General features: G+C 45.3%; 1 protein-coding gene across 4 annotated transcripts in view; it reads right to left on the reverse strand.

Annotated features, from left to right (window-relative positions):
* Positions 1-1,598: 1,598 nt before the first annotated feature.
* The window catches only part of ACER2 (alkaline ceramidase 2), a 51,135-nt gene continuing 39,048 nt past the window's right edge, over positions 1,599-13,685 (reverse strand). For all 4 annotated transcript variants that reach the window (XM_081237454.1, XM_081237452.1, XM_081237453.1 and 1 more), the window contains 2 exons: positions 6,866-7,003; positions 1,599-3,358 (listed from right to left, as the gene is read on the reverse strand). In XM_081237454.1, coding sequence (XP_081093580.1) covers positions 3,172-3,358; positions 6,866-7,003 — 325 coding nt within the window. In that variant the 3' untranslated portion in view covers positions 1,599-3,171. The remainder of the gene's footprint in view (positions 3,359-6,865; positions 7,004-13,685) is intronic.

Here is a 13,685-nt window from a genome sequence, read left to right on the forward strand (position 1 = left end):
TGAACACTCAAGAGCATAGCTAACTCTCATATATCCCAAAACCTGCTCTTCAGGAAAAATATACAACTGGCATTTATATTCCATTCAAGGTACAATATCAACTGTCAGCTCTAAAAGACATCAATTGACAACTATATTAGGGAAAAAAAGACAAGAAGGAAATATGTCAAAATATATTAACAATGGTTGTCCTTGAGCTATAGAAGTACACACTACTTTTTTTCTTCTCCATCAACTTTTCTTAATATCTCCATTTTCTTTAAAATGCATGTAGTGCTATGAGCATTATGAATACACATGTAAATATAAATATGCATGATGCCATAAACCTAACTTAAAGTAAGATTGGTATATTCCTACTCTTTTTAAAATTTTATTTTATTTATTTATTTTTGGCTGCATTGGGTCTTCGTTGCTGCACGTGGGCTTTCTCTAGTTGCAGCGAGCCGGGGCTACTCTTCGTTGCAGTGCGCAGGTTTCTCATTGCGGTGGCTTCTCTTGTTGCAGAGCATGGGCTCTAGGCGCACGGGCTTCAGTAGTTGTGGCACACAGGCTCAGTATTTGTGGCGCACGGGCTTAGTTGCTCCGCAGCATGTGGGATCTTCCTGGACCAGGGCTCGAACCCGTGTCCCCTGCATTGGCAGGCGGATTCTTAACCACTGCGCCACCAGGGAAGCCCTATTCCTACTCTCTTGATTTACCATCCCACGCTGGCAAGCGTAGTGATTTCTGTTCAAAAGCAAAGTCTTGTCTTCCTCAAATATACCCCATTCCACACTTTTTTCTCAGCCTTCATCTCATTAAAACCAATCTCTAGAAGGGCATTCTGTTTTTCGTAACAAAAGCATTCTCTCTGAAACTTAGTCATTTGTCTTGTAGGAAAAGCAGAGAAATAGTCCTGTGAGTTAGTGTACTTACTTCCTTACTTCCAGCAGTGTCACATTGTATCTCTATTTCCAAAGGTCACTCAGAACCTTCCAGAAGGGCAATGTCAAAGCCTTGGGGGCTGGAGGTGGTGTTTCCCACGGAACACACCCTTCATTTCATAGGGAGAACCGGTCCCTCCTTAATGGTTGGGACAATGCTCCCATCACTGAGGAGACAGAAATTAAACCTCAAACACACACAAAACATTTCCTACACTCTCTGCTTCTCCTTATTTACTTTTTCCCACTAAAGGAGCTGGGCTTAAAATACAACAAACTCCCTACTTGGAGCATTCTTATACTGCAGGATGGATGAGACGAGAATCCGTGCCTGGTGGGTCAATCTGGATGGTCTGACATTTCCCTTTAAAGAAAATTCTAGACTTGAAACCCAAAGGACTTAAGAGCAGTTTTTCCAATTCTGTTCCACAAGCCACCTAGGTCTCATATCGGTACATTAAAGATGCCACGAGTATTTAATTCAAATACCGTTTTTTAAGCTATAATAAAGCAACATGTACACTCATTCAATACCAAATTTTTCTACCTTGGAAACCACCAATTTGTTAATTTCCATTTTCACTGCCTTTTATATTATTCACGAAGTGCTATAAGTTTAACCTCAAAATAAATTTAAGCTAATAAAATACAAATTATTTCACACATTAGGTCTCCATAAAGATTTCTTATTGCAAACAGGGCTCTGCTGCTAAAATAATTTAAAAACCACAGAAGTAGAATAAAGTCACTCATTTCTAAAGTCTAAATTCAGTTGCTTCTTGGACTTTTCACCTGCAATTCTGTGCAAATTTTAACCAGAGTAAGAGTTCCCGGACAAGCCAAAAACTGCTACTGCCTGACTCTTACATACTTAGGACAGTGACATGATTCCCATCCACACAAGAAGGACACATCTGTTCTGCCCTCTCCCGTGATGGAATGTTGCAAAGCAAGAGATGCCTGAGTTAAAATGAGTATCCCTGAGGTCACGAATTCCCACCTCGCACCTTGAAGACATATGCGGAGTCTCCCATTCAGCCCAGTGAAGAGGACAGGAGTTGCAGCCAGTGTCACTTTAGGTGAGAACTCAGAAGGCAAGAGATTTGCCCTGCTGCACCCAAAGCAGCCAGTGTGTAGTTAAGGCCAGCACTTAAGAAAAGCACGTGGTCAAACGCCAGCACGGAGAAACCACAGGAAGCACCTCATACTGTGAGGATATGGAGTGTAATTCCCACAGTAAATACCAAAGAAAGCAGCGGCAAGATTCTTGAGGATAATTTCCAGAATAGGACAGCATACAGGAGGCTTCCAATGAGAACAAGTTCTAAAACTTCATGTTTGCTCCAAGGTTTGAACCAGGACCCCTACCACGATTGTCACAGGCCGTTGGCAATGTCACAGAGGTCAAGCAGTAAAGGGGTGGGTCTCTGTATGGAACGCTCACACCACTCACACCATAGCTAGTCTTCTCTTTGTGTGTTTGAGGGTACTGGGCGGGGGGCGGGGACCGTGTCAGCATTTAAAAATTGTGCTTATCTTCAAGAATGGCTTAAAGTGGAGTGTTGTTTTTGGCATAGAGGGTTTTTCTTGTTAGCTTCACCCTGATCTAAAGTCAAGGCCCCATCTCTCAGAAGAGGTAGCAGGAAAAGGATGCACACATGTATGTAAACCCTGGGTTATGGAGAGATGCAAGGGGGGAAACCAGCCTCCTTAGCCACAAGCCCTGTGTGTGTTCCATTTGTTTGCTTTCGTTTCAGGACAGTTTCCCCAAATGAAAATCTCTGGCCTCTTCCACCATACAGTCAGAGGGTCTTGTCTGGCGCAGGATTTGTCTGTCAAGGGAGGGTCCGCTCCGAGAGCACATGGGAACGGGGGGATCTGGAGCAAACTCTCTCCAGGAAGTGAGTTGCGTGCAGCGCTGGGTCCCCCACAGGACGGCTCTGCCATGACCATAAAGGACGCAGCCCAATGAGCACTGTAGCTGGAGGTGACACTGAAAAGACACACCTAGTGCCCCTCGGCCCTCTACTTCCCATCCTTGGGAAAGGGGAAGACACCCGCTGCTCCCCAGGCACCGTGGAGTCCTGGCGGTCCACAGACACACTAGTTAGAACCCAAGGGCACCGAATTTTTAAAAGACAGACCCCACTCCCGATTCTGCGAATCCCCCTGGCTGTCTCTGCTGGCAGATGAAGTTTAGGTGCGAGAGGGAAAATAAGCAGAGAGGCCAGCCACTGCCATGCCATCACGTGATCTTGACTGGTGATTTCTTGTTGGCGCACAGAAGGGACACGTAGGGGACGCCGATGAAGGCCCATCTCTCGCTGGGCCAAAACTTGATGACGGGGCCTTGCTCGGGTATCTCGGAGGCAGCATCAAAGTAGGCGAAGCACACGCAGCCCAGGTAGGCAGCCAGGCAGATGAGGATGTGCCTGCGGTGGAGACGTGGCGGCATGAGAACTGAGAGAACCTGACGCAGGTAAGACTGTGCTCGGGTTTAGCCCGTTCCTCCCTCCCGCTAACCTGTCTCTCCTGGATGCAAAGACAGGCAAGGCCTCCTTTAATTAAGAAGGGGTGAGGTTGCCCAACAATCCCTGGAATAGCAGAAGAATGGTAACTCCTGAGCCAACAAAGCCTCTTTTGGAATGTTCTAAAACATTCCAGCTTGGTAACAGGAAAAACCTGCAAATGCCTTTGGGGCTCAACCGAGAAGACTGAGGCCCGAGGATACCGCTTATATGCAGAATCTTAAACAAACAAACAAAAAGAACTTATTCACAAAACAGAAACAGACTCACAGACTTAGAGAATGGAACTTTTGGTTCCCACGGAGGAAGAAGCGGGGGAAGGATAGATTGGGAGCTGGGATTGACATGTAAATAAATTGATTAATGAATTAATGAATTAAACTAAAAAAACAAAATAAATAAAACAGAGGCACTAAGGAAATAACCGATGAGCACGTGGAACTAGTCCCCCCACCCTTCTAGCTTTAATAATCAGCTGTACATATCTGACACCCTTCATTAGGAATAATTTTATACTGATTCATCTGCTTTTGCACTTTAGTAAGGGAACTCTTTTTTTTTTTTTTTTTTGCGGTACGCGGGCCTCTCACTGTTGTGGCCTCTCCCGTTGCGGAGCACAGGCTCCGGACGCGCAGGCTCAGCGGCCATGGCTCACGGGCCCAGCCGCTCCGCGGCATGTGGGATCTTCCTGGACCGGGGCACGAACCCGTGTCCCCTGCATCGGCAGGTGGACTCTCAACCACTGAGCCACCAGGAAAGCCCAGGGAACTCTTTATTACTATTATTAAATTCACTGTGCCTGTAAAAAGTTTTCATATTGATCTTTATCATGCAAGGGACCATTTAAAGGCATGTAATCCTACTTTTGTACCTTATACTGAAACTTAACTCCAGATGAATTAAAGATTGAAAATACATTTAAAGACATATTTAAAGAAAATATTTTTAATAAACTTTGGTGGGGGAGGCCTTTCTTAGAATGACACAAAGTTCAGAAACCCTAAAGGGAATGGCTGTGAGAGCCACATGTAATGCACGTCTCTACATTTAAAAACACATGGAATAAAGATGGCTGTAAGAGTACTACCAGTTTGCTTAGTTGAGAACAGTGTCATTTAAGGGATGTCACAGTCACACTGTAATGCATACAGAAGGGAGAGAAAAAAAAAAACCTAAAGGAAAAGACTGACAGATGTGAGAACATGAAAATTTTAAACCAGTATGGCACAAAATATCATTAACATACTGAAAGATAAATGGGAAACTGGGGGTAAATATTTGCACCATATGACAAAGAATTAAAATCCCTATCTTACAAAGAACCTAAAGACTAATCATCTCATAGGGTGTCTGGGATTTACTTTAAATAATCCGGGTGTGGGTGGGTAGTGGGTGAAGGTGGCATGAATGAGATTGGCCTCATGTAGATACTACTGAAGCTATGTGTTGCCTAGCTGGGGGCTCCATGTATTATTCTTTGTACTTTTGAAAATGTTGCAAGTGTGCCCAATAAATGGCATATAGGTAGTAAAGAGTAATGACTGTCTCCTATGTGTCAGGTGCTAGGTGCTGGATATAAACTTTTAAAAATGGAAACACTCCACAGGGATGATAAAGAAACTTAAAAGGCACATTTCAAAAGAGGAAAGATATAGTAATTTTACATTTGAAAACATGCCCAACAAAATACTAATTTTTTTAAAAGACATGAAAATAAAAATAAAATCTTTTCAGGTTAACAAAGATTTTTTTTAAAGTTACTAATATCCAGTATATGTGAAAGTGTATCTTACAGATACACTTTTACTATCTTACAGATTTTAGTAAAAAGTGTTAGTTGATATAACATCTCTGGATTTGGCAACATATTATAATTTAACCTAAGGACACAATTCAGGCATATGAACAAATACAGATGTTCACTACCAATTATTTGTAAAAGCGGAAAGTTAGAAATAACCTAAATATCCATTAATAGAGAGGTTGGTTAAATGAATTATAAAGCATCCATATTGTGCGGTATTACCTGGACACAAAAACTGTTGAAGATAATATAAACGCACTGGTAAGGAAAGCTGTCTATGATCTAGTATTTAGTTTAAACAACAAAAGAAGGACCAGTATGCATCATGTATAGAATGATGTTATTTTTGTTTTTAAAAGTATAATTAGAGAACTATGTATATAAAGCCCCTGGAAGGATACACTTCAGGCTGTTAACAATTGTTCTCTCTCTTTGGTGGACAGAATTATGAAAGTCCCTCTTTCTATACTTACCTATAGTTTAAATTTGTTATAATAAATAAATATGTCACTTTACAACTGGGATGAAAAAATGGTTCAACTTTGTTTTTGTTTTTATTTTGAGGCCACACCACACAGCATGTGCGATCTTAGTTCCCCGACCAGGGATCAAACCTGCGCCCCCTGCAGTGGACGCACAGAGTCTTAACCACTGGACCACAGGGGAAGTCTCAGAAAATGGTTCAACTTTGGGGAAAAAAAAAAAACACCTCAGAAAGTACACCAAATTTAAAAACAAATTAAGTTGGAATCCAAGTTATCACAGTCTACTTTTTGAATTTTACTTAAATCACTGTGTGATAAGGGAACTTGGATCAATTAAAAACGTACTATATCTTCAGTGAGATCCTATTTACACAGGTGGATACATTTATCAAAATTTACCAGACTACACAGTTAAGATCTGTGCATTTGATTATTCCCAGGAAGAAAACCACTGGATTTCCTCCTCAGCTTTCTGAGTACAGGATTCTCCGCACTGTTTTGTAGCTCTCTTTTTCTTAACAGTGTATCCTGAGCCTTCTAAACTAGAGATGCTCCAATTCCCCATTACTGAGTTCCTAGACTGGTTTGATGTCACCAGGTGGGTGATCCTGAACAATTCGCTTTACTTCTCTGGGCTTCTGTCTCCACCTGTCAAATGAATGGGTAAGACTGTCCCTAGGTGACCTGTGAGGCCCAGGCTGGTCACTCAGGCTCAAAAGGCGTGCTTGGTTCCTATTCAGGACCGTCCTATCCTCACATTACATCTGTCCCACACCTTCGCCGCCTTCGCCACCTTCCCCCACCCTGGAGATCTAGCTAGAGCTCAGGTTACGGATTCAAGTTCCAAGCTCCTTTCTGCTTTAATAATGGAGCTAGAGGTGAGAGACCACAGACACGAAGCACAGACAATTAGGTCTGTTTGTTCCGGCTAAGCCTGCTCCCTGGAGCTGTTTCTGCTTTTTCTATCGCTTCTGAAACGTCTGACAATCTACTTGAGGAGAGGAGGCACCCAGGCTCAGCTCTGTCCCCTGTGTACACTTGTGCCCCCTGCAGGGAGAACGGAGTGACAGCGAGTGTAGGCCCTGCCTGGTGACCACCCACCCCACCACGAGCGGGGCTCACCACACGCAGTGCAGGTAGGGAAAGTGGAAGGACGACAGCAGCTCACAGAAGGCCCGGTCACTGATCCAGCAGAAGAGGGCGAGGGTCCACCAGAGGCCCGAGAAGAGGCCCAGCTTAAAAACACGCACGTTGTCACACCTGCCCGGGGATGTAGAGAACAGCTCGCATCAGTCCTGGCTCCTGTTACCTTGCTGGCCACTTCTTCTCTGCTTCCTCTTGCCTCCCTGGCCCCTTGGCACTGGGGTTCCCACCCAACGCCCTGTCACATGTGCTCACGGATGTAAACACCGTATGTACCCTGATGGCTCATAAAGCCACACTCCTCACCGAGGCCTCTCCTTGACTCCAGACTTAACAAACCACATGTCACATTCTTGACATGTCCACCCAATGTCCAGTGTTGATATAAAGTTCACACGTCCACAATGTACTCCTAAATCCTTCCTTCCGCCCAATGCCCAGCCCTCTCAGGAAGAGGTCACTCTGTGCTTTCAGGACCTCAGGCCAAGAATTTTGGAGTCCTTGTTCTCTTTCTCACACACCCCACATTCAATCCATCAGCCCCTCAATATATATCCAAAATCTGACCTCTTCCCATCACGTCCACCTGGGTCCAAGCCACCATCATCTCCTGCCTGTGTTACAGCCACTGCCTCCATCCACCCCCGCTCCTACAGTCACCTCTCAACGCCCTGCCCAAAAGCCTCCGACTGCGTCCCTTCTCCCAGAGGGCAAGCCAAAGTGCTCACGGAGGCCACGAGGACCCAGTGTGCTGGCTTCTCCTCTGTGCTCCACCCCCGTCCTCCATACTCTGCCCCTCACTGCCTCTGCTCATCAAACCCGCCAGGGATCTCTGCCATTCCTCCAAAATCCTGGGCGCATTCCTCCAGGCCTTAGCACTTGCCGTTCCTGCCACCTGGAATGCTGTTCCCAGATATACACGCGGCTCGCCACCTCCAGGTCTTTGCTCAGATGTCACTCAGTGAGCCCTCTGCTGAGCACTGTTTCCAACCATCGCACCACCTGTTTCTACCCCCTAAGTGACCCTCGCTATCACCTTCTTCCCTCCTCTAGTTCTCTCTGTAGTGATTACAGCCCCGCTGACATCCTCTGTGTTTTCCTTATACATTTAAGACCTATCTCCTACCAGCAGGTAAGCTGCTCACTGCTGCATCTCCAGCCCCTGGGACAGCGCCAGGCACACAGGAGACTCACAGTACTCCTGAACGCACACTGGAACAAAAGCATTTCTGAAACAAATCCCAGCAGCTCAAAGGAAATTTCAGCTGCCGTTTTCTTTCCTTGTCACCAAATGGCTCACAAAGTGGGTGACTTCTATTCCTAGGGAGAAATGCCCAGAGGCAGTTGGTGCCTGAGGGTCCTTCGAACCCTCCCTCAGGGTCTCTTTCCCTTAAAGGACTGCTCCCCAGTCAGTCAAGCTTGCTCACTCTCAGGGGTCAGCATCTAACGTAATATCTGCACCCAAGAAGGGCTCATATTTATTGGTTCGTATTTGTTGAACGAGTAGACGGTGTCAAAAGCCTGACTTGCTGGTACCTTTCCCAGCTGCCTGATAGAAACATGAGTAAAAGCATCAGTGAAAAAATGGGATGGACAGCAGGCTCAGAGAGACCCGCTCAAAAAACAAACTGAGAAACCCTGTCGGTAGGAGGGCTAAATGCACCACTTGAAACAATTTTTGAAAGAATTAATAGAGCCCCATGACATAAGTAGTGACTACTTTCCAGTTTAGTGACGAAAACTGAGATGAACAATTTCCATTTTCCCTCTTCTCTTCAGCACACCCTCCTCTGAACGGCTCACCCTTGGACCCGCAGCCCCTCTCCCACAGCCCTGTCCCCTCACTCCGTCCATTCTTCTCCACTCCTGCAGGTATCAGCTTCAAGGGCACTTTCTCAAATAGACTTTCTCTGACAGCCCAAGTACCATCGAACTCCCCCATCACATTCTCTCCTGGGGCCCTGCCATCTTCCCTCATAACATGCATCACAAGCTGAGATTGTGTATTTGTTTAAGTGTTTGTTAATACCTAGTATCCGCCTAGACTGTAAGACCAATGAGAGCAGGAACTAGGCCTACTCTTTTACTAATGTATATCCAGCATCTAGCAACAGTGCCTGGTCCAGAAGAGGCACTTAAAAATAAGGCTTGCTCCATGAACAGATAAAACTGTCCTTCACTTCTTTATTTTAACTGCCTCCTAGTGATCTGATCAGAACACTTTTTTAGATTTAAAAAAAAAAACAAAAAAACAGTAACAATATTGATTGGGTACCAAATTCTCAGAATCCACACCAGGCACTGTACAAGGCAAAATAAGCAGGCCTGGGCTTCCCTGGTGGCGCAGTGGTTAAGAATCTGCCTGCCAATGCAGGAGACATGGGTTCGAGCCCGGGTCCGGGAAGATCCCACATGCCGCAGAGCAACTAAGCTCGTGTGCCACAACTACTGAGCCTGCGCTCGAGGGCCCATGAGCCACAACTACTGGGCCCATGTGCCATAACTACTGAAGCCCGCATGCCTAGAGCCCGTGCTCTGCAGCAAGAGAAGCCACCGCAATGAGAAGCCCGCGCACCACAGCGAAGAGTAGCCCCCGCTCGTGGCAACCAGAGAAAAGCCCGCATGCAGCAACGAAGACCCAACGCAGCCAAAAATAAAATAAAAATTTATTCAAAAAAATAATAATAAACAGGCCTCTTGCCATGTTAAAAGGTAAAATGAAAACTAACAAAAACAAGCATCAACAAATATGTAGACAGTTAGCCTGGTATAACAGGAGCTATGTAAGCTCAATTTAACTAAACCTAGGAAATCTGGTTTAAGGGCCACACCAGCACAGTGAGCTGCAGATGCAGCGTGTGGCAAGAGAGGCTGAAAGGCAGGTGGTCACGGAAGAGGTGGGGCGGGGCTGACACTTGTGAAGCAGGGAGGGAAAGCAAAGTCCTGCAGAGTCAGGGACTCAGGGCACCTGGTACTGACCCTTTCTCTGCTTCTGGAGACACAGGTCCTGCTGTACACCACTAACAAGGGCTATGTGAACTTGAGGCTTGTCCAAACCTGCACTTCATCAGGTTTTATCCCCACTTTTCAGGGCTTATATCACAATGTCAATGTGAGGTTAAAAGCAGGACACAAGTCATATATATACACACATATATATCAGGACCCTATTTTAGGATAGAAAAACTGAGAGGATGGCTGTCGTTTCTTCTCTTCTTGACCCTTCGTTGTGCTCTCAAAGTTTTCCTTAACAATAAATTCACTCCTATAATCAGAAAAAGTCTATTTCAAAATATCCTCAACACAGCTGAGTCACTTGGTGATGTGACAATACAAATGTCAGTCAGTGTCAGGCCATGACCCCCAGGCGTAAGAAAGTTTTGTTTCCTCCTGGTCTGAGAGAAGGTTTAATAAGGACAATGAACCTATGAAAAGACTAGAAACAAGCTCTAGGAATGAGGCTAATGAGAAATGGAAAGCTAAAAAACAGCCCCTCCCCTATCTGTTCTCAGCAGAGGGAGGTGGGATGAGGAACATTTAGCTGAGACATGACACATCATTGCTGATGACAAGCAGGGAACACTCTGGAAGGACATGACAAGAGCGACAGGGCATCTTCTTGCTGGGGATGTTATCAAAGCAGGCCAACAAGCATCTTCTCTTTCCTCTCCGGGACCTGAGTGGCAAGTGTGACACAGCAGTGTACGGGGTCCTCGTCCCTGCCCACGTGGAGTTACGTCAAGCAGAGGAGACAGACATTGAGCAAAACAACAGCACGAATACTTTTTTAATTACAACCAAGATGGGGGCCATAAAGGAGAAGTTTGGGGTGCTATGAGAGCATATAAATGGTTGAGCCAAAACCTGAAGGATGAGCAGAAGTGAACCAAGCAAGAGGGTCAGAAAGAAGGGACAGCGTGAACCCAGACCTGGAGCCGGGAGGAGCCAGGCCCCCTTGGGGACACGGAAGGCCAGAATGGCTGGAGGTCAAAATGTAAGGGGAGCTTTGTGGGGGAGAGATCCACAGGCAGGGACCATGTGGGGGATTTTGAACTTCAACCTAATTGTGATGCCAACCAATAGAAAAATAATGGTGATCAGATGAGATGACTGGGGAAGGAAGAGGAAGCCAGACTTCTGGCTTGAGCAAATGGGTAAATGGTGCTCTAATTTTCTGAGGCTGGAAATATTAAGAGAGCCAGAACTGGAAAGGGAGATCAGGAATCTGGGTTTGGATGAGTTGGATTTGAGATGCCTGTGACATGTGGAGTTGGAGAGGTCAGGCAGGCAGCTAGGTACGCAGTGGTGGAGTAGAAGGAAGGACTGGGTTAGAGCCATTTGCATACGTACAGGAATTAAAGCCATGGAGTAGGTGAGAGGTTGTAGGGGGAAGTATAGTGGGAGAAAAGCAGAGAGGTGAGGGTGTACCTTATGGGGTCCCTGCATGGACAGGTGCATAGAAAAGAAGGAGCTTACATGAGGGGCTTAAGAGGACCTGCCGCAGAGTTGGTAGAAACTCAGGAGGGCATGGTGTCATAGGAATCACGGGAAAGAATGTTCCAAGGAGGAGGGGGTGAATTGTGCAGAGAGCTGGGATTCAGGAGGACAGAAAAATGACCATTGGATGAACAACCAAGAGGGTTTGGGTATTGAAGTGGGGACAGAGCCAGATTGGAGTGGCTTGAAGACTAAATGAGAGGTGATGGATGGAGACACCACGCGCGCGCGTGCGTGCGTGCGTGCGTGCGTGCGTGTGTGTGTGTGTGTGTCCCCCCCCCACGCCACACGGCTTACAAGATCTTAGTTCCTCGGCCAGGGATTGAACCCGGGCCACAGCCGTGAGGGCCACAACTGTGAAATCTCCGAGTCCTAACCACTGGACCGTCCAGGGAATCCCCTGGAGACAACTTTTAAATAAGTGTGGCTGCAACAGACAGGAGAGAGAAAGCGTGATGGCTGGAGACAGATGTGATTGAGTCCAGGTTTGGGTGTTAGAGAAGATGGGGGAGACTCAAACACGGCTGCAGGCTAATGGGATGGATCCTTTGGAGAGGGAGGGATGACACAGTAGACAACTTACAGGGGTAAACTAAGCATAGGAGAAGGGGGAATTATCAAGGGGTAGAAAGGCTGACCCTAGGTGGAAGGGGGGATACTTCCCATGATGCGGCAATTTGCTAATGTCGTGATGAAGACCAATTAGCAGTAGTGATGACTAGCTTTTTAGGGGCCAAGATTTTAAGTATGGAACAGAAATTATTTCCTGTGTAGTTACTTTCAAAGGTTGGAATATTAAAGAAAGATATGTTTCCCTGCTTAAAGATCACAGTTGTGAAGCAGAATTTAAACCTTAAAATCATCTGCCCTAACCACTTGTCTTTCATTTGCTCTTGTTTAGGTAATATGAATTTAAAAGTTTCCCTTTCCTTAGCTATTTTTTAACAAAATGATAGACTAAAACAGATGATTAGACTCAGAAGTTAAAATGACAACTAGATTGCAATGAATTCTCAAGAAACAAAGCTAAGTGCAGAACATTCTATTGACTTCAGGCCTAATAGCAGGCAGCATCACTGGACTGTTACAAATCCATTCAGATGTCTTTATCGGCAATTTATTGGGTTGGCCAAAAAGCGCCTTCAGCTTTTAAGTAAAAATAAAAGACACATTTTTCGTTTTCACCAAGAACTTTATTGAACGTATTCACCCTTTTGTTCCACTACCTTCTGCCATTTTTCAGGCAACTTCATAATTCCACTTTTGCAAAATGTTTTATCTTTTTGAGCACCTGTTCCAGGTGCCTTTTACAGTCTTCCAGGGAACTGAAATTTTTTCCAGTAAGAGAATTTTGTAAAGACCCAAATAAACGGAAATCTAAATAGACATTTCTTCAAAGAAAACATACAGATGGCCAAAAAGCACATGAAAAGATGCTCAACAGCACTAATTATCAAAAAAAATGCAAATCAGAACTACAATGAGGTATCACCTGACAGCAGTCAGAATGGTCATCATCAAAGTCTACAAACAATAAATGCTGGAGAGGGTGTGGAGAAAAGGGAACCCTCTTGCACTCTTGGTGGGAATGTAAATTGATACAGCCACTATGGAGAACAGTATGGAGGTTCCTTAAAAAACTAAAAATAGGGCTTCCCTGGTGGCGCAGTGGTTGAGAGTCCGCCTGCCGATGCAGGGGACACGGGTTCGTGGCCCGATCTGGGAAGATCCCACATGCCGCGGAGCAGCTAGGCCCGTGAGCCATGGCCGCTGAGGCTGCGCATCCGGAGCCTGTGCTCCACAACAGGAGAGGCCACAACAGTGAGAGGCCCGCGTACCGGAAAAAAAAAAAAAAAAACTAAAAATAGAACTACCATGTGACCCAGCAATCCCACTACTGGGCATATACCCTGAAAAAACCATAATTGAAAAAGAGTCATGTACCACAATGTTCACTGCAGCTCTATTTACAGTAGCCAGGACATGGAAGCAACTTAAGTGTCCATCGACAGAGGAATGGATAAAGATGATGTGGCACATATATACAATGGAATATTACTCAGACAAAACTTTTTATCTTTTTGAGCAAAGAACTGTTCCAGATGCCTTTTACAGTCTTCCAGGGAATTGAAATTTCTTCTGTTAGGAGAATTTTGTGAAGACCGAAATAAATGGAAATCCGAAGGTACAATGTCTGGTGAATATGATGGATGAATCAGAACTTCCCAGCCAAGCTGTAACAGTTTTTAACTGGTCATCAAAGAAACATGCAGTCTTGCGTTATCCTGATGGAAGATTATGC

The sequence above is a fragment of the Mesoplodon bidens genome (assembly GCF_964165515.1).
Source record: "Mesoplodon bidens genome assembly, chromosome: 6".
Classification (NCBI taxonomy): domain Eukaryota; kingdom Metazoa; phylum Chordata; class Mammalia; order Artiodactyla; family Ziphiidae; genus Mesoplodon; species Mesoplodon bidens.